Genomic DNA, 22,386 nt, shown 5'->3' with positions numbered 1-22,386 from the left:
AAGGCAAAGGCTTTTTGAGAGGTAATAAATAATGCCATGTTATGTAAATGAAAGAATAAATAATAGTAATAATAATAATAATAATAATAATAATAATAATAATAATAATAATAATATGAATATGAATATGAATAAATTCAGAAATAGACAAAAATCAGGAACTTTACCAATGCCTTAAAATATTACAGACCCAGATATCTGAAATAACACTGTACATGAACAAATTACATTAAAATTAAATAGCTTTAAAGGGCAGCATTGTGGCACAGTGGGTTGCACAATTGCCTTCCAGAAAAAAGCTTGCTGGTTTGATTCCCGGCTGGGCCAGTAGGCATTTCTGTGTGGAGTTTGCATGCTCTCCCTGTGTTCGCATGGGTTTCCTCCATGTGCTCCGGTTTCCTCCACAGTCCAAACACATATAGGTGAATAGGAGAAGCTTAATTGTGTATGAGTGTGAATGAGTGTGTATGGATGTTTCCCAGTGATGGGTTGCAGCTGAAAGGGCATCCACTGCATAAAAAAATATGCTGGATAAGTTAGCGCTGTGGTGACCCCAGATTAATAAAGATTAATCAGATTAATTAAAATCACATTTATTTATTTCCTTTATGGCTTAGTCCCTTTATTAAAATAAAATAAAATAAAATAAAACTAAATTAAAATAAATAAAACAAAAATAAATTAAAATAAAAGAGAAATAAAATAAATCAAAAAACTAAAATAAAATAGAAAATTAAAAACCAAATAAATAAAAATAAAAATAAAATAAAATAGAAATAAAATAGAAATAAAACTAAGTAAATTAAAATAAAACTAAAATAAAATAAAATGAAATAAAATATTGTGAACTTAAATCAAAACGGAATTAAAAGCACTTACGTAAACAAAACAAAACAAAACAAACAATTAAATAAAATTGAATTAAAATAATTAAATTGAATTTAATTTATTTAATATTGTGATCAAAACTGAATTAAAAACACCTACACCTACACCTATTACTGAATTAGTAAATAGTACAAATATATAAAGGTAAATTGTAAGTCTAATTTTAAATACCATTCATTCACTCCCTTTTTGGCTTAGTCCCTTTATTAAAATAAAATAAAATAAAATAAAATAAAATAAAATAAATCATTTTGAGCTTAATATATCAAAACAGGATTGAAAGCACTGGTAGCACCTACAAATATTAAAAGGGAAACTGTAAGTCTAATATCAAATGTGTGTCAAAAAATAAAATAAAATAAAATAAAATAGTGTAAACATAATCAATGAAAACTGAATTAAAAGCACTGGTAACACAAAATATACAGCATGTGCAACTTGATTTACAAATTATTGATATATATTCTCACCAATCTAATTTCATTTTCCTTATTAATTTAACTATAAAAATAATTAATTCAGAGAAATACAAAACCAAATCATAATTTTGCTCTCCACCTTTTGAATCAGCCTTTATTACATCCACACAGGCCACTAACGAATTCTGGAGGAGAGCCATATTGTCGTGTTATGGCAGCGAGGGCTTTACTCTACAGGAAAAAACACTAATCTGCCTGATTGTGTGTAGAATTAAACCGCCCAACAGGCTGGTATCAGTGTGGGTACAGCGAGCTGAGGTCAGATGAGCAACGGGTACCACAGACACCAAAACCTGGCGGCTGGACATCCCGTGAGGATCCATGACTGCAGCCGGATCTGTTTATAGAGCCGCAGCAGACACTGTTAAGCCTGAGCTTCCAGAATGATCTCACTGCTATACATACGCTGCACAGTGCTCATCTTCCTCCAGAAGACTTGACAAAGAGTTAATGCATGTAAAAGAGAGCTTAGTGGTCATTTTCTAAATAGATAATGTATAATATTTTACATAAACCACAGCAGTTCGCCTTCTTTACCTTTGTCAGAACAAAATTCCCATTGAGGATTATGTGGTGGAATTTTGCAAGCGCTTTAATCTGGTGAATTTTAATGATGTGGTCCTTAAAGGTGCAATAAGTAGGACCTAATGGTAGTAGTACGTATTGCAGTCCAAATTCAAAACATTGGAGAGGGTTGTTTTCACCTGGCCCCTCTGACTCAATGCACATGCAGGTTGCCAGATTGACGACACCAACAGGAGTGAGTGTGTTTGGCAATTGAGCGGTTCACTGTGGGACTCCACAGTAGGGCCTGCTCCAATCTATGTCTTCGATGTGGGGTTTGATCCAATCCTTGGCTCCACTGCAGGGCTCGCCACAGTCCATGACTCTACAACAGTCATCACTCTAATCCATGATACCACTGCACAGCTCGCCTTCAATTCATGACTTAAGTGCAGGGCTTGATTCAATCCAAGACTTCACTGCAGGCCTTACTCTAGTCCATGACTCCAGTGCAGGCCTCAATCCAATCCATGATTCTACTTCAGGGCTCACTCCAATCTATGACTCCACTGCAGATCTCACAACAATCCATGACTGTACTGCAGGGCTTGCTCTAGGCCATGACTCTACTGCAGGCCTCGCTTCAATCCATAACTCTAGTGCAGGGCTTAATTCAAGCTAAGATTTCATTGCAGGTCTCGCTCCAGTCAGTGACTACAGTGCAGGTCTCAATCCAATCCATGACTTCACTGCAGGCCTCGCTCCAATCCATGACCCCACTGCAGGCCTTACTCTAGTCCCTGTCTGTACTGCAGGCCTTGCTCCAATCCATAACTCCACTGCAGATCTTACTACAATCCATGAATCTACTTCAGGGCTCGCTCTAGTCTATGACTCTACAGCAGGCCTCACTTCAATCCATGACTCCACTGCAGGACTTACTTTAGTCCATGACTCTACTGCAGGGTTTGCTCCAATCCATGACTTAACTACAGGGCTTAGTCCTGTCTAGGACTCCACTGCAAGGCTCGCTCCAATCCATAACTCTAGAGCAAGGCTTGATTGAATCCAAAACTTTACTGCAGGCCTCGCTCCAGTTCATCATTTTAATGTGGGCCTTGCTCCAATCCATAACTCCACTGCAGATCTCACTACAATCCATGACTCTACTGCAGATCTTACTACAATCCATGAATCTACTGCAGGGCTCGCTCTAGTCTATGACTCTACTGCAGGCCTCACTACAATCCATGACTCCACTGCAGATCTCACAACAATCCATGACTGTACTGCAGGGCTTGCTCTAGGCCATGACTCTACTGCAGGCCTCGCTTCAATCCATAACTCTAGTGCAGGGCTTGATTCAAGCTAAGATTTCATGGCAGGTCTCGCTCCAGTCAGTCACTACAGTGCAGGTCTCAATCCAATCCATGACTTCACTGCAGGCCTCGCTATAATCCATGACCCCACTGCAGGCCTTACTCTAGTCCCTGTCTGTACTGCAGACCTTGCTCCAATCCATCACTTCAATGTGGGCCTTGCTCCAATCCATAACTCCACAGCAGATCTTACTACAATCCATGAATCTACTGCAGGGCTCGCTCTAGTCTATGACTCTACAGCAGGCCTCACTTCAATCCATGACTCCACTGCAGGACTTACTTTAGTCCATGACTCTACTGCAGGGTTTGCTCCAATCCATGACTCAACTACAGGGCTCAGTCCGGTCTAGGACTCTACTGCAAGGCTCGCTCCAATCCATAACTCTAGAGCAAGGCTTGATTGAATCCAGGACTTTACTGCAGGCCTCGCTCCAGTCCATGACTCCAGTGCAGGCCTCAATTTAACCCATAAATCTACAGCAGGGCTCGCTCCAATCCATGACTTCACTGCAGATCTCACAACAATCCATGACTCCACAGCAGATCTCACAACAATCCATGACTGTACTACAGGGCTTGCTCTAGGCCATGACTCTACTGCAGGCCTAGCTTCAATCCATAACTCTAGTGCAGGGCTTGATTCAAGCTAAGATTTCATTGCAGGTCTCGCTCCAGTCAGTGACTACAGTGCAGGTCTCAATCCAATCCATGACTTCACTGCAGGGCTCACTCCAATCTATGACTTCACTGCAGGCCTCGCTCCAATCCATGACCCCACTGCAGGCCTTACTCTAGTCCCTGTCTGTACTGCAGGCCTTGCTCCAATCCATCACTTCAATGTGGGCTTTGCTCTAATCCATAACTCCACTGCAGATCTTACTACAATCCATGAATCTATTGCAGGGCTCGCTCTAGTCTATGACTCTGCTGCAGGCCTCACTTTAATCCATGACTCCACTGCAGGACTTACTTTAGTCCATGACTCTACTGCAGGGTTTGCTCCAATCCATGACTCAACTACAGGGCTCAGTCCGGTCTAGGACTCTACTGCAAGGCTCGCTCCAATCCATAACTCTAGTGCAAGGCTTGATTGAATCCAAGACTTTACTGCAGGCCTTGCTCCAGTCCATGACTCCAGTGCAGGCCTCAATTTAACCCATAAATCTACAGCAGGGCTCGCTCCAATCCATGACTTCACTGCAGATCTCACTACAATCCATGACTCCACAGCAGATCTCACAACAATCCATGACTTCATGCAGGGCTTGCTCTAGGCCATGACTCTACTGCAGGCCTCGCTTCAATCCATAACTCTAGTGCAGGGCTTGATTCAAGCTAAGATTTCATTGCAGGTCTCGCTCCAGTCAGTGACTACAGTGCAGGTCTCAATCCAATCCATGACTTTACTGCAGGGCTTACTCCAATCTATGACTTCACTGCAGGCCTCGCTCCATTCCATGACCCCACTGCAGTCCTTACTCTAGTCCCTGTCTGTACTGCAGGCCTTGCTCCAATCCATCACTTCAATGTGGGCCTTGCTCCAATCCATAACTCCACTGCAGATCTTACTACAATTCATGAATCTATTGCAGGGCTCGCTCTAGTCTATGACTCTGCTGCAGGCCTCACTTTAATCCATGACTCCACTGCAGGACTTACTTAGTCCATGACTCTACTGCAGGGTTTGCTCCAATCCATGACTCAACTACAGGGCTCAGTCCTGTCTAGGACTCCACTGCAAGGCTCGCTCCATCCATAACTCTAGAGCAAGGCTTGATTGAATCCAAGACTTTACTGCAGGCCTCGCTCCAGTTCATCATTTTAATGTGGGCCTTGCTCCAATTCATAACTCCACTGCAGATCTCACTACAATCCATTACTCTACTGCAGATCTCACTACAATCCATGAATCTACTGCAGATCTCACTACAATCCATGAATCTACTGCAGGGCTCGCTCTAGTCTATGACTTTACTGCAGGCCTCACTTCAATCCATGACTCTACTACAGGCCTTGGTCTTATCCATGACTCCACTGCAGGTCTCACTCCAATACATGACTCCACTGTAGGACTTGCTCCCGTACAAGACTCCACTGCAGGTCTCACTCCAGTGCATGGCTCCACTGCAGGGCTAGCTCTAATCTATGAATCCTCTGCCGGGCTTGCTCCAGTACATGACTCCACTGTAGGAGTCGCTCCAGTACATGACTCCACTGTAAAAGTTGTTCCAGTACATGAAACCACTGCAAGCCTCACTTAAGTACATATCTCCACAGTAGGACTCACTCCAGTACATGACTTTACAGGAGGCCTCACTGCAGATTAGCACTCGACTCCAAAGTCCACTTAAGTCTATACTGCATGGCCACGAAGCCACTCAAAAATGGCTGCTCTGCAAAGATAGACTTCAGTTCTGCCTGTTCCTCTGCCTGCACTATTGAGGTGATCTTTAGCAGTGCTTTCTTAGGGCACACTCACACTAGGCATGGTTGCATTGAACCGTGCCGGGGTTTGATTGCCCTCTCTCCCCTCTCCCCCTCAGCCTGCACTCACATTACATTTTATCTTCCTAGCCTGAACATGCTTACATCATCGATGATGTGTCTGTTCAGACAAGAAGCGATCTCACTCTGTATAATGGAGATTGCTTTAGTTCTATTGTTTAGTATTACTTTAAGTCGTTTGGGATTGCAGTTACACACAGTTAAATATTTTGCTGAACAGATCCACCACTTTTGACGGTCATTAACGTTAATAAAATCATTGTGCGACATGTATTAGGAGGTTTGCTAAACGTATCAGCTGATGTGCAGCGGGGGGTTTGTAACAGATGTTGCCTCTTCAGTTTTGCGATCAGGCACGCTTTGCACTCACACCAAGACTGTATTGCGCCAAAGCCCAACCGAACCACACTCTGGCACTCCATTTCCAACCAGGCCAGGGCCAGCCAACTAAACCGAAGCAGGGTGTAAGTCGAACACTCACACTTGTCAAACAATCCAGGAAATGGGGGTCAAACGCACATGGGCATGGTTCAGATAGCCTAGTGTAAGTAGACCCTTAAGGCTTGTACACACCGGGACGCTTTTCATTTGCGTTTATCGTCAGCATTTTACAAGACATTTTTACGGATTTAAACCCAAGCGGTTTTCACTGGCGTCAAGCAGAAGAGTATGCAAAATCACTCCTTGACGTTAGCTAGCGCTACAAAACTTTAAGCTTCAGATACCCGCTTGTAACACAGAAGAAGACAAAGTTAACACGCTTGTTGTTATGGATGGTTCAAGCAGCAGCTCCAGCTCTAGCGATGAAGAAATGATTATTGTTCACCAGAGCATTGACAGTTTTGCGCTTGTGCGCATCCAAGTGCTGTTTACTGTAACTTTTTTATTGTCTTTTTTGCGGCGCGTCAAAACAAAAAACAAGCATGAGGCGTTGCTTTTTAAATGATGCTTTTGCGCTTGCTATTTTGTGCGTTGGTGTGCACGATCACATTGACGCCCTTTATTTAGTAACGAGGCGTTAAAGGTTGACGGAAAACGAGAGCAAAAAACGTCTCGGTGTGCACGGGCCTTTGGTCATCTTTGCTAGATCAACCATGGCCACCTGCTATGCTCACACTGCCCTTTCTTCCTGCCCTGCTGACTCTGTCTTCCCTCCACATTCTGCCACTTGTCTGTTATCATGCCTTGGCCCAGGTTCTCTTCTTCTCCACAATCCACTGCTCCACAGCCTGCCATTGCTTCTAGGCTTAAGTCATCCACTGCTCTACACACTTCTATTCCTCCGTGCTCCATATCCACCTCAGTTCTCTAGCCTTCTCTTCTCCACAGTCCAGCTCCACTTGTCATCTCCAGCGATCCATTCCTGACAGACGTGTTAAGGAACTACAAATCCTGTCATGCACCACACACACACACCTGTTTCCAGAACTCTGATAATTACATGCACTGAGCTGTAGCGCTTCATGGACCGATTACATGGACAACTTATTCACCACACAAACACTAGTTCAGAACGAAGTCGTTAATGTTGACGTGATGTGTTGAGGTAATGTTAGTAGGCTTGTCCTGATGTTTCTTTGTTTTTTTCTGTTTGTATTTCTGACCACAGCCTTGTTATATCATTAAACTTGTTTAGTTGCCTCTTTTGACCATTGCCTGTTTTTTTTTTTTTTTTGACTATGTTCCTGGATTGTTCCTTTTGTACTAGCCTCACCTGATTTTGATCTTGTTAGCCTCCTGCACAAATAATCTTATTAAACTGCAATTGGATCCTTACCCCTGATGTCCCTCGCCTTGATCCCTGTACGTGACACCACTATTGCACCCCAATCCTGGCTATCCACTGCTTTATAATCCTCAACGGTAATGAACCAGACAGAATACCAGAGGTGCAGGCAAAATAAGGAGACTTAATTAACTCTTTGTTGACAAAATTTCAACACAGGCAGGCTGCCGCACTCTGAGCCTTGGCGGTGCGCAGCACTGGTAAGGTTTACTAAAGTTCCGATGAGAGCAGAAGGGGCCCGCAAGGCTGGTCGGTGAAGGAGTAGAGAAGCAGAGCTGGCGATTGCTGACAACCCGGGCTGGGGACAGGATATTGACAGGCACTTGAGAGCTGGAGATCGTTGGGCAGGGCAGAGTGGAGGTAAGAGCTGAGAGCACACACTTATAGCACGAAAGACAGGACTTACTGGACAGGACAAACTACAGATAGATGATTATGAGTGGTTGATCCACAGTAAACGTGACGTACAACTAGTAATAACAATTTGACACTGAAACAGAAAACACAGAGGTATAAATAAAGACGCTAATAAGCTACAAGTGGAGGCAGGTGCTAAGGAAATGATTGTTAATGGAAAAGTTCTACAGCTGAGAGACAAAAACAATACTGAGAGTCAGGGAATTAATGAGATCAGACCTGACTCATGACATCAACCATCCTCCTTCCCCTCGTTCTACCTTTTCTTCTCCACCTTCTTGGATATTCTGTTAATATTGTTTTGTGTTTTTTTGTTTGGGAATCAGGAGTGCTCTTTGGAGGAGGGAATCTGTAATAGTCTTATTTCTTTGTTTATTATGTAATTCCTCATGTGATCCTGTCATGTGCTTCGACTACTTCTCTTGTATCATGTGTCTTGTTATTGGTTGTTCTTGTCATGTGACCTCTTTTGATTAATATATATAGACCTCTTGTTACCATTGTCATTTCTCTACATTTGTTGTGTAATCTGCTGTTAGGTGTGTTTGTGCCATGTTTAAGCCATGTCTTTTTCCCGGTGTCAAGTTAATAAACTGCACTTGGGTTCTTACCCCTAGCATTTAGTGTATGTTGTTATAAAGAAAGTCACACATGCAAATAAGGTAAATTGAATATACTAGCAATATTGATAAAAACGAACTGTTTTTGTTTAATAGGAACTTCTTTTTTTTTCTTTTTTTTTTTAGAATATGCAAAGATCATACAAATACAAGAAAACATCAACAAACACAAAGCAAAAAAAAAAAAAAAAAAACGACAACAATATAGTCAGGTACTGGTATGTGCGTAAGTGTGCATGTCTGCGTGTGTGTGTGTGTGTGTGTGTGTGTGTGTGTGTATGCATGTAAAGGTAACTTGGTGGACAGGTCAGAGTACATACATAACGAACAATAACAGTCAATAAATGAAGCAAGTGTCACAGATATAAATACAACATATAGAAAGAAACCAGTCAGAGGTAGGGAGTAACAACAATGCTTATTAATGTATGATGGTAAAAATGAAAGTAAAAAGAAAAAAAGGACAACAGTAATGATAACTGACAATAATAATAAATCACAAGTGCTACACCAACTACTACAGCAGAAAGTTACTTATTTTACAACTACTACTGCTTCTACTACAGCCACAACCACGACTACTACTACTACAATGTCTACTAAAACTGATACTACTTAATAGGAACTTCTTGTAAGTCTTACCTGAGGAACTTCTCCAGGTCATCCCGACTGCAGGTGGACCAGGAGAGGTCGCTGGGGTTACGCCCTTTCACCCATTCGCCAGACATGATGTGAGAGTGGCCAGTGCAGCTGGCATGATCATCATCATGGCTCATGCCCATGCTAAACAGAAAAGACAATAAAAAAAACACAAACACTAATGAAAAACATCAGCGATATGGAGTCTCACCCAGGCAAACTCAGAGCACAATAAATACTTACTGTGCTTGTTAAACATAATCATTAACACGCTGTTTACGAAGCTTCCCCTGTATGCATAACAATGCAATATTACTCTGAAATGTGCAATGCTCATGAAAAACCAAAGTGAGTTTAGTCGGAGACAGTATTTTCTCTTAAGCCCTGACCTACATTTCCCAAATTAAAAACAACAAGTGAAAACTGAAGCGGCGGCAACGAGTGCAGGAACTAATAAAGAGAGCAGGGTGGATTTCCAGACTCCCGCTAAAGAGCAAAGCAATAAAAGCCTAAAGACACACACTGAACACAATAGAGAGCTAAATGAAGGAGGAGAAGAATCCGAACGCTACAGTGGTTTAACATAGATGAGTGCTTTAATGTCAATGGGGCGATTTGGTGAATAAGTGGTCTGAGATGGGAATCTCTCTCACACTACAACAATCACAGGCGCTTTATAAGGGTGCCAAATGCCTGTTGTGTTCACTTTATTTAAGAGAGAGAAAGAGGGGGAAAAAAAAACAAGATTGGCCTTATTAAAACAGGGCATTTCGCTGCCAAGCTAATAACGGTCAAGTGCTTTCAGGAGCCAAACGCCCTATCAAGCTTGCAGTGGACTTAAAAGACTTGGAAGGGAAGGCGTCATCCATGACCAATGAGTGGTTCAGTGCTTCAGGATACAGCCTGGTAATCTGAAGAGAGAACTAGATGTTGGTAATTTTGCCAGTTACGTTTATGTATGACTAGGTCAGTCAAATTTATTAGCTCACTATGTATTTGTTTTTTATTAAAATGTTTTTTTTAAGGGGTAAAATCAAGTTTAGCGATGAAAAATAATGTCCAATTAAGTTAAATGAAACCTAATGATTCATTTTGATTTGATGTCTATACACTGTTAGTAAGGCTCAACACTTTTTGTCCATTCCACATTTCTTGGTTTCTTGGTTTCTTGGTTTGTTTGTTTGTTTGTTTGTTTGTTTGTTTGTTTGTTTGTTTCCGTCCGTCCGTCCGTCCTTCCTTCCTTCATTCCTTCCTTCCTTCCTTCCTTCCTTCCTTCCTTCCTTCCGTCCGTCCGTCCGTCCGTCCGTCCTTCCTTCCTTCCTTCCTTCCTTCCTTCCTTCCTTCCTTCCTTCCTTCCTTCCTTTCTTTCTTTCTTTCTTTCTTTATTTCTTTCTTTCTTTCTTTCAATAATTAATTGAATCATTTATTCATTCAATCAATCAATCAATCAATCAATCATTCATTAATTCTGCTTAGTGTCTTATTTATCAAGGGTCGCCACAGTAGAATGTACCGCCAACTATTCCAGCATATGTTTTACTCAACGGATGCCGTTCCAGCTACAATCTAGTACTGGGAAACACCCATACACACTCATTCACACACACACACACACTCATTTATTATGGCCTATTTAGGTAATCCAATTCTACTATAGCGCATGTGTTTGGACTGTGGGGGAAACGGGAGCACCCGGCAGAAACCCACACCAACATGTGGAGGACATGCAAACTCCAGACAGAAAAGCCAACTGGCCCAGCTGAGGCTCGAACCAATGACCTTCTTGCTGTGAGTTGACAATGCTAACCACTGAGATACTGTGCCACTGTTTTATGTTCAATCCACTTAAGTTTGTAAAAACATTTATAAATATATACATATAATTATAACTGAAAAAATTTATATATATATATATATATATATATATATATATATATATATTTATATATCTATCTATCTATATATATATATATATATATATATATATATATATATATATATATATATATATATATATATATATGAATGTATTTTTAATAAAAAAATATATAGAATAAAAACAGCCATGGTGCAGCAAAAAGTTCTTTTGAAACCTTTATTATTGCATAATTTCACTAACAACACATAGCTACGAGCAACAAGTTCTCCATCCATTCATTAAAAACTCATTTCTTCATCATTCATCATTTATCTTCATCCTGAAAGCTGCTTTGGACTAACGATCACATCAGCGACGATGACACTAATGAGGGATTGTGGGTGGACTGCAATATGACGTGACGTTCACGCGTGTTTTTTCATTTGCAAAGAGTCGATGCTCCTTCAGCTGTTATTACTGGAAAATGATCAGCGTCTACACTTGATGAAGCCAGACGAATGGAGCGGCGCTAAAACAAGACTCCCAGACAGTCATTAAGCTCGGTTACGCCAAATCAAAAGGTCGTGAGCAGATCTACTGATGAAAGAGGAGAAAGTCTCCATCCGTCAGAAAGTGGGTTTATTACAGCCGGTAAATGCCATGCTAAAAGAAATGTTCGACTAGAGGCTCTATTAAGTAATCGTCCTGCTGCAGCTTTCATTGTGAAGAACTAGTATGTGTACATAAAGGCACAATGTAGTGTTTTAGGCTTGTTGAGGTGACATTGTACTGTAAAATGCTTTTCTTACTTAAAGCTTGTGTCTTAATATTGTTTTGATTTCAGCAATATATGTCAAAATTAAGTGATTTTTTTTAATAAAACACGCAAAATTATCTGCCAATGTGATAAGTAAATTAACAAGATTCTTTTGTTTACCCAGTTGGCAGTTCATTTTGTCTGTTTTAAGGGGAAAAAATACCTTAATTTTGTCGTATTACTTCTAAAAAAAGGAAGATATGGAGGCAATATAGAGCCTGTACAAACTGAAATCTTTAATGAAGCTGTCAAGAAGCACAGCATTCAAAGCATCTGCTTTACAATGGCATGCACTATGTTGGCTGAATTGGTCACATGACTGCATCGCATGACTAAAATGCATCCTCATTTTACTCGTGCATCATCCTTTTGAAAGCCTCTGTTTTCAGTCCTCACTGAAACACTTAAAATTTATAATAATAATAATTATCATCTTAATAATAATCATAATAATAATAATAGAAATGAAAATGACTCAAGGTTCTCTCAAGGTTTTTTTTCTTCACTCTCCTTTCGGGTGAAGTTTTTTTTCCCTCTCCGCTGTCGCCACTGGCTCGCATGGTTCAGGATTGGTAGAGCTACGCATCGATGAATTTGCTCTTCAGTGTTTGAACTCTCAGAAATGATTTTAAATCACACTGAACTGAGCTAAACTGAACTGAACTTAAACACTAAAAACTGAACTACACTGTTATAGTTACTATGACCATTTATGTGAAGCTGCTTTGACACAATTTACATTGTAAAAGCTCTATTATAACATTATTTCAGCTATTATAACAAAGCTGAAAAAAGCTGAATTAATAATAATTCATTCATTTTACTTCAGTTTAGCCCCATATTTATCAGGGGTCGCCACAGCGGAATGAACAGCCAATAATTCCAGCATATGCTTTACACAGCGGATGCCCTTCAAGCCAATTTAGTTCATCCAATTCTACTATAGCTCATGTGATTGGACTGTGGGGGAAACCGGAGCACCCAGAGGAAACCCAATGCCAACACGAGGAGAACATACAAACATACAAACAAAGAGAAATGCCAACTGGCACAGCAAGGACTTGAACCAGCGATCTTCTTGCTATGAATTAAATAGAATAAATTAGCCATAGTGTGCAAGTGTGAATGTGAGAATGTATGGGTGTTTCCCAGTACTGGGTTGCAGCTGGAAGGGCATCCGCTGTGTAAAACATATGCTGGATAAGTTGGCGGTTCATTCTACTGTGGCGACCCCTGATGAATAAAAGGACTAAGCCGAAGGAAAATTAATGAATGAATAGATTGTATTTATGATGCCCTTTTCTTAAACTCAAACGGCTACAAGATATAGAACAACAAATAAAAATGCCACCCAAGCCAGAATTACAAGCTTGCATTAGCAAGCAAAGCCCATGTAATGTCCATTCTTTTTTTGTGATCTCATTTAAAGCAAAAGTACATCATTTATAGATGAAACAAGTTAGTGTGACGGGGTGGTAGGTCAAACCGAGGGACACACACAAATCATGAAATATTTACAAAAAAATATCAAATTTATGAAATAAATAAATCTTATGGAAAAAGGAACACATATAAACCTCAAGAAGGTCGCTAGTTCGAGCCTCGGCTGGGTCAGTTGGCACTTCTGTGTGGAGTTTGCATGTTCACCTCGTGTTTGCGTGGGTTTCCTCTGGGGGCTCTGGTTTCCTCCCACAGTCTAAACACATGCGCTATAGATGAATTGGGTAAGCTAAATTATCTGTAGTGTATGAGTGTGAATGAGAATGTATGGGTGTTTCCCAATAATGGGTCGCAGCTGGAAGGGCATCCGCAGCGTAAAACATGTGCTGGATAAGTTAGCGGTTCGTTCCGCTGTGACAACCCCTGATTAATAAAGGGACTAAGCCAAAGAGAAAATTAATGAATGAATGAAAATAAACCTCAAAACAATAAAAGTTTGGGAGGAAAAATGTAATTTATTTGATGATATTTTAGGTGCAAATGTGATGTTAGTTAGTACAGACATGTGAAATGTGTTATGTAATGATGAAATATTTAAAACAGAATGTTACTCTTTAATAATAATAATTTAGAATATATCATGTTAGCAAGAACCCTTGAATTAATTACTTTAAGCTTTGGAAACACATGTTGGGACATTTTTGTGCCTCATGCAGCTCATCAAATGTTACGGACACAAATGGCAACCGTTTCATAGAATGACTCATATACTAGATAGTAGTATTCAGCTTAAAGTGACATTTAAAGGCTTAACTAGGTTAACTAATTAAGCCAGTGGTCCTCAAACTCTTTTCATCAAGTACCACCACAAAATTGTCTCTCCAAGTACAACCAAAATGAGCAGTATTGAAATACAGTAGCATAGTAGGCCCAGTACAGCAGCTACAACTCTGCACAGTTAAAAAACGTGGCAGATTACCTCAGAAATATAGGCTATATGTCATATATGACATATTATATACATCATTTTTGATAAATTTCGAAATGTGTGTAGCATGTACAGGACATATTTAATTTCTCCGTGTACCACTAGAAGTAAGCCTGCGTACCACTAGTGGTACACGTTCCACAGTTTGAGAACCACTGAATTAAGCAAATCTTTATATACTGATAGTTTGTTCTGGACAATTAAAAAAATATATTGCTTAAGGGGGCTAATATTTTGACCTTAAAAAGTTTTTTTTTTTTTTTTTTTAAATAAAAAACTGCTTTAATTCTAGCCGAAATAAAGCAAATAAGACTTTCTCCAGAAGAAAAAAAGACTATAGGAAATACTGTGAAAGATTCCCTGCTCTGTTACAGTTTTTCTCGATTGCTTGGATGCAGTTGTCAACTGAAACTCCACCTTTTCAAAACAGTTAACACACAGGCCTAAACAGCAGCACTCATGGTCAAAATGACACATTTTGCTTGCAAAAGGCACATATCGTGTCAAAACATTTAAAATATGAAACTAAAGCTAGTTTTACCTTCAAACAACACAACTTGCAAACAGATATATGAGCTCTTTCAATTAATCATTACACAATGGACAACAAAATACAGAAGTCAGTGCACCATCATTGTAGCCTATTGCCAATGCCATTTGTTGTCTTTCTATTTGGGCTGTCAAATTTGCCTTTTTGCAAAGAATTGGATCTAGAATAAGAAATGCTTTGATTAAATTTATATTGAATTCATGACAATTTTCAAACTGTGGCTGAAAACTAAAATACTGTAAAAACAGACAAAAGTAATAAAATACTGTACATATGAAAGAAAACACATTTAAACCAACGTACAGTCAAATCTATTGGGAGTATAGGACATAGCCACTATTGACCTCCTCCATCCATGCTGGCACAGAACAACACAGACCTTCCATCATTTATATAAGGTTTGCAGACTGATTGCTAATTGAAGACTTGAGTGAAGGAGTGTCAAACTGCTGCTTCAGTGAATCCAAACTGATCTTGGTAGTGTCTAATGGTTAGGAATAGATGGTTTCTGTTTGGTTACCATAGCTAAAACAATGGAGTTTGGACTGCTTGAATGACATCCGTGTTAACTGTTTTGAAAAATGGTAAAGAAAATGTGTCAACCCAATGAGAAAAGGTTTACAAATTTGCAAGACCTGTCTTCTGCTCTGCTGGGATAGTGAAAATGAAAATGAAGTGGAACCTAGTTTCTTTAACCAGGTCAAAGCAAACGAGAAAAACTGTAAACATCATTTGAGAAATATTTAAAAAAGGAAGAAAAAAAAAACACAGGAGTGTGAATCATTTTGACAGCAACTGTACACCTATATGATCCTTAAAAAAGACAACATATTTCTATTATTTATCAACTACCTTTCTACATACTGAAGACAATAGACTCCAGTGTGTGTGTGAGTGTGTTTTGTGTGTGTGTGTGTGTGTGTGTGTGATGACTGGTATCGGCACCAGTCAGGTGTAAATGATGCCAGCTCATTTCTGCCAGGCATTAAAGGCGTCTTTTGGCCCGTGGCGTCGCACTAAACGCTGTACTGAAGCAGGTACGGCGATAACTCCTCTGAACACTGGCGCTGCCACAAAGACGGCGCTTAATGTAATGTACCTTGGCCGTTTTTCCAGACAAATTTTGGTGCTGGCTGCCCATCATTGTTTTATCAAAGAGGGCTTTATGCTTGTGAGGGGATGAAGGGGAGCTATTGTTAAGAAGTGTGTGTTTTTGTGTGTGTGTGTGTGAGTTATATGGAGTCTTGTAATTCATTTGAATGATGTGTGAACGTGAGATGTTTTACTGCATGTTCTCTTGCAGGAGTGTCACTAGATTTTTCTAAAGCACACAGTGAGGATGGATGTGTGTTTGAGGTTTCTGTTCAACGAGAGAAACCTGATGTACTGGGAACCTGTTGTAAAGGAGATTCTAAGAAGCTGAAAAAGTGCATCACATGCTTTAAATGACTGATTAAGTTCATAAAACTATCAAAGAAATAAAAAAATTATAATTTTATATATATATATATATATATATATATATATATATATATATATATATATATATATATATATATATATATATATATACAGAGCTCAACAATAAGGACTGCCCGGTGGCCCAGTGCCAGCGTGAGAGACATTTGGGACAGTAGACAGAATTAAAGTTTAATTTGCCTGCGACTTTTTGTCAATTGCGTGCATTTTAAGTTTGAGCTTATAAGTCTTTAAATGCTATTTTCTCTGTGATGTCGTAGATACCATCTTGCTTTTCGGTTCCTCTTATGTGATTTGATCAGTACAACGAAAAAACGGCGACAAGAATGGTAGAATGGTAGAATGGTAAAATACGGGAGAATTTCGGGAAAAACGGGAGGGTTTACGTGAGTGCAGTGAACAGGAAGTGTTTGTGGAGAAACAGTTTTGCGAGAGAACGCAAAACATCTTTGCGAGATAACGCAAAACATCTTTGCGAGATAACGCAAAACATCTTTGCGAGGGAACGCAAAACTTAGCGAAAGAACGCAAAAACTTAGAAATATATATTTTCCTCCCACCCATTTTTTTCTTTCACCCATTTTTTTTTTCACCCAGCCAATTTTTTTCTCCTCCACTACGTCCCTTCCGGGGTTCCGTAATATATATATATATATATATTAGCGCTGTCAAAATTTATTTTAAATAATTAACGCGTTACAAAAAATTACAATTAACAATTAATTAATACAATTAACTCAGTTCAGGTTTTTTTTACTTCCTGTTGTGGTGGACGTGTGTTCAACATGCAATAAATGTGAATAAGACCAAGGAAGCACTTTTTGAAGGCAATTTCTAGTATGAAACAATTAGTTACATCACAAGTTATGCAGAGTTTCATGCAATCTCGAGTGTTTCATTTTTAACTTTCGACATCTGTTGTAAGTTGATACCGCCAGAGATGTATAGTAACGAAGTAGAACTACTTCACTACTGTACTTAAGTACTAAAAGGCAGTATCTGTACTTTACTGGAGTATTATTTTTTTCTCCTACTTCCACTTTTACTTAAGTACATATTTTCCATGAATTTAATACTTTTACTCCGATAGATTTTTTATGTGCTGCATCGTTACTCGTTACTAGGGGTGTCAAAATGATCGATATCAGTTCAATAATAGGTCATAACCGGTGATTACGTGATGACGTCATTTATCTCCTATGCGCGATGTCGCAATACTATGGCGGAGGACGGAGGCGCGAGTGAAGGCGGCACACGAGCCGCTAATTTACTATTAGGGAGAAATGTTGTAAAACTTCACCTCTGCCTCTCTCTTTCTCACTTTGGACATTTGACCCGCTGGCCTGTTTGTAAGGTAACTTTCCCTCTTTTCTTGGCTGTTAAAGCTGTCGATCCATCCAGACACGAGCGTGTCTGATGTTCAAGTTTTCTCCACTTTGTCTATTACCTGTGATAACCGCGTATTCTTCCCGCCATGGGTGAACAGCGCTTAATTTCTAAAGCCCTTTCTGTTGAGCAGATGAAGATAATAACCAATCATCATAAGACCTCGCCTGTCAGCGCTCAAAAAGCAGGCGGTATGATATTGACATGAGTTTATTAGCTGTAAATGCTCATGCTGTCTTCTGTGCATGAGTTTTGTTTGATACATTCAGAAAGAGTGCTTTCTTTAAGCAGGTCAAATTATGAGTAGGGTTCATATATCTGACTGCTGTATTAAAGAACAAAATTGTATTAAAAATAACCCTATAACTGTCACACCAAGACAAAAGCAATAGATTTTTTTTATTGCATTTCTTAACTCATAATGTCGCTATTTAACACAGTCAATGCATTTTTTTCTCAACACATCCCATAATTTCTAAAATATCAGCCTCTACCAACTGGTTAAGAAGTTGGTTTATGGTAAAAGTACCAGAATTAATAAATATACTACAGAACATATGAAGTGCCAGACCAATTGAATTAAAAACATAATCAAAATTTAAAAAATTTATACTAAACCATAGCCATAAGCCATAAAGTATTTTAGATTTTCTTTTAACACAGTACTATACACACTTTCCTGGTTTTCTTTTTTTTTTACAATAAAATCAAAATCAAGTGAATTAGTGCAACAGGATTTAGTTTGCTTGTTTAGTTTAGTTTCACGACTGCTTCCAGAAGACAAAACTCCTGTTTATTGTGGTATTAACCAATTAAACTTCAAAACTACCAAAGTGTGAGTGTGTGTGAGTGAATAATGCATGTACGAGAGAAACAGTGTGATTGTACCTGTGTGTGCGTCTGTGTGTGTGTGTGTGAGAGAGAGAGAGTGTATGAGAGTGTAAAAGAGTGTATTTTCGTGTTTGTGTGTGTGTGTGCCCATGTATATGTATAACAACATCGGTATTACACAGATGTTAGGAGGAGATGGTGAATTATGTGGATATTATGTATAAAATTCAATCACACTAAATATTTTTTTTATTTTCAGAAAGTAAAACTACACATAATTTCCTGTAAGGGTTGGGTTTAGAGATTGGATTTGGGGTTAGAGCATTCAAAAGTATAGTTTGTAGAGTATAAAAACAATTGTAACCTATGTAATGTCCCCACAATTCACAAAAATGTGTGTGTGTGTGTGTGTGTGTGTGTGTGTGTGTGTGTGTGTTTGTTTTTATTACATGGTGGGGACCTCAGCATGATAGCACACTCACAAAGTGGGGACCAAAAACATAGTGGGGACCGATCGCCCGGTCCCCACTATGTTTTGCCTTTAAAAGACTCAGGGGGCGTTGCTGATATGCCTAGTGCAGTTTTTTTCACTGATCCCCACCTTGACCATTTACCTGAATTGAGTGTGTAAGTGTGTGTCGGCGCACTGCTCTATAGCGGTCCTGTAGTCGGATGGCGGTACTGCACCCTGACACACACTTACACACTCTGGCTACTGCACATGCGCAATCTCATAAATGAATCCGACTTTAATCAACTTAATTAAGATCTATCATCAAATTATTCGAATTTTTGGGTAAGTTAGAATGTTTTTCACCATCATAATGTAATGAAATAGGTTATATGACAAATACTTATGTTGCATATTTTGACAGTTATCAGGTATAGTTAATTAAATGTTTTAACGAATTTCCTGGGTGTTTTAATCGATGTTGTTTCAAATTACGTATTAATATAACACTGATAAGACACAAACTACAGTTCGGTATGTAATTTAACTTGTTTACACGAGTAAAAGTTACTCGCGCTAATGTGCTAACGTGCTAACTGCCCGGTGCTACGTGAGTCAGAGGCCGGGGTGGCGTGCATGAGCCGCGGTCAGACAGTCACCAATCACCGGGCGGCTAAATGGATCGACGGAGGATAAAACCATTAAAAGATGCGGAGAAACACATCACCAGCTCCACTGACAAGACCCATTCACTGGAAACCGAATATATAGAAGGTTACTAAGGTATGTTTTCATAGTTCTTGTATCGTACTTTTTAAATGGTTAATTGCTTTAAACATTTAACGTTAATCCTGAAATAACACTATTATATACTATTTATACGTTAATGTAGTAATATAGAGGTTATAATTAAAATGTGGGGCTATCTGGTCCTAGAAATGTACTTAATTTATTGTTCTATGACGTGTAGAAACGTTTTATTTTAGATAAATAATTATAATAAACTCCAACTTAGTGTAAAACATATATAAAAGTACATAAATGTTCACTGTGTGTGTTTTATTTATTTATTTGCTGTCAACTGGTAGCCTTTTACAATAAGGTTAAATTAGTTAATGCTGGTTAATGCATTTACTAACATGAACAATGAATAATACTTTATTACAGTATTTGTTCATGTTTGTTAACTTTAGTTAATGAAAATAAAGTTGTTCATTACTAGTTGAACACGCACAATGCATTAATTATTGCAATGCATTATTACTGGTACAAGCATGAATTTAGATTTGAATAATGCATTAGTAAATGTTAAACTATGATTAATAAATGCTGTACATGCATTGTTCATTACTAGGTCATGTTAGTAAGTACATTAACTAATAAAACCTGATTGTAAAGTGTGACCTGTAAACAATTGAAGTGGAAAAAAAGTTCTTTAAAACTGTCCTAAGAAAGAAGAACAGGTGTTCAATAGTATTAGAACAACATTGTTGAAAGGTTCTGATCCACTTCAAAAGGTTTACTTTATTTATAATTCACACACAGAGAGGATGCTAATGTGAGGTTTTTGTAGTTTTTGAACCCTACACGTTTCATTAAATCTTTTAGGTCAGAGTTTGCGTTGTCCACATTTATTAAAGGAAGTTTTGTGGTTGAGTACAAATGATAGAGCTTGTGGAAGCAAAGCATAGATGAGATATTAATAAAAATACTGTCTTTATGTTTGACTTTATATGGTAAAACAAGAACAGGTGGTTAAGTGTTTTCCCCATTCAAATGTACATGTATATATTATATTCATTCTGTTTGTATTCATGCCATAGTTTAGCTTTTTATTGCTATGAGAGGGCATAATTAAAATGTTGCTTGCTCTTTTCTCTTAGTTTTGCAGCATTGATGCCGATCATGAGGACGAGACCCTCGGCCGGCTGGTGAATGATGACCATCTGCACCCTAACTGCACTGTCAATAAGATCGTTGTTCAGAGAAAACCTCATTTGTGCCTTTTTGCAATCAGGGATATTTTCTTTGGAGAGGAAATAACGTTTGACTATGGCGCATGTGATTGGCCTTGGAGAAAGGTTTGACATTTTGATCACTTAATACATTAATCCTTAATACATTCAGCAAAGCTAAGAGTTTTTTAATGTTAATATAGATTAAGGGTAAATCTGTTCAAAAATAAAGAGTTTGCATCATCCATAAGAGATAATAAAATCAATCTCTTAATATCTTCTTCTTGTCTTAATGGGTAAAAAAGTTTAATTAATTGGGTAATGCTTTACTTTAAAGGGGGGTTCATAAGACTGTCATGAAAGCTTTATAGTCATGACATGACTTATATAACAAAGCTGTTTTTAAATAGCTTTCATTGAAGGATGCCCATATGACTGCAGAAGAAAACTGCTCCGACAACTCTCTGATGAGGTATGTTTATTAGTATTATTATTATTATTAGTAGTAGTAGTAGATGTTGTTGCTGTAGTAATGCATTTAATTGTAATTATTTAACTTAGTGTGTGTCCTAATTTATGAACATATGCAATAGTGTAACATTGTGGGGACCAGAGGCATGTTAGAGAAGCTGTGAAACACACTTAGTCCTGAATACACACACAGTACGGTCTGACATAGTGGGGACCAGGAGCCCTGAGTACTACTGTCTAATTATTATTTTTTGTTTTTTATATTTAGCTTTCATTGAAGTATGATCATATGACGAGAAGAAGAGAACTGCTCTGCTCCAGTAGGAGACCCACAACCCTCTGATGAGGTGTGTTTAAATTTAATAATAATAATAATTATTATTAGTAGTAGTAGTAGAAGTAGTAGTAGTTGTTGTTGTTGTAGTAGTAGTGCATTTAATTATAATTATTTAACTTAATCAAAATCTAGAAATGAAACAGAGTGTGTGTCCTAATTGGTGAACATATGCACTAGTGTAACATTGTGGGGACCAGAGGCATGTTAGAGAAACTGGGAAACACACTTAGTCCTGAATACACACACAGTACGGTCTGACATAGTGGGGACCGGAACCCTTGAGTACTGCTGTCTAACTAATATATTTTTTTTTTATTTTCAGCTTATATTGAAGGATGACCATATGACAGAGGAAGAGAACTGCTCTGCTCCAGTACGTGACCCACAACTCTCTGATGAGGTGTGTTTAATGTTGTTGTTATTATTATTAGTAGTAGTAGTAGTAGTAGTAGTTGTTGTTGTAGTAGTAGTGCATTTAATTGTAATTATTTATCTTAATCAAAATCTAGAAATGAAACAGAGTGTGTGTCCTAATTGGTGAACATATGCACTGACATTGTGGGGACCAGAGGCATGTTAGAGAAACTGTGAAACACACTTAGT

General features: G+C 38.6%; 1 protein-coding gene and 1 long non-coding RNA gene across 6 annotated transcripts in view; one reads left to right on the top strand and one right to left on the bottom strand.

The window, feature by feature from the left end:
• adamts17 (ADAM metallopeptidase with thrombospondin type 1 motif, 17) overlaps positions 1-22,386 on the bottom strand; it is a 334,091-nt gene that overhangs the window by 150,681 nt on the left and 161,024 nt on the right. For all 5 annotated transcript variants that reach the window (XR_012383118.1, XM_073908056.1, XM_073908057.1 and 2 more), the window contains exon 9: positions 9,224-9,364. Coding sequence is in view for 4 of the 5 variants with exons in the window: in XM_073908056.1 (XP_073764157.1) it covers positions 9,224-9,364 (141 nt within the window). In the remaining variant the exon portion in view is untranslated. The remainder of the gene's footprint in view (positions 1-9,223; positions 9,365-22,386) is intronic.
• LOC141375299 (uncharacterized) lies at positions 19,640-22,188 on the top strand. Its single transcript, XR_012383130.1, has 5 exons — positions 19,640-19,803; positions 20,904-21,101; positions 21,386-21,447; positions 21,715-21,793; positions 22,106-22,188. It is a non-coding gene; the product is annotated as an uncharacterized lncRNA (long non-coding RNA).

Source organism: Danio rerio, chromosome 7 (assembly GCF_049306965.1).
Source record: "Danio rerio strain Tuebingen ecotype United States chromosome 7, GRCz12tu, whole genome shotgun sequence".
Lineage (NCBI taxonomy): Eukaryota > Metazoa > Chordata > Actinopteri > Cypriniformes > Danionidae > Danio > Danio rerio.
Note: the sequence above shows the minus strand (reverse complement) of the source record. Positions and strands in the feature narration are given on the sequence as shown.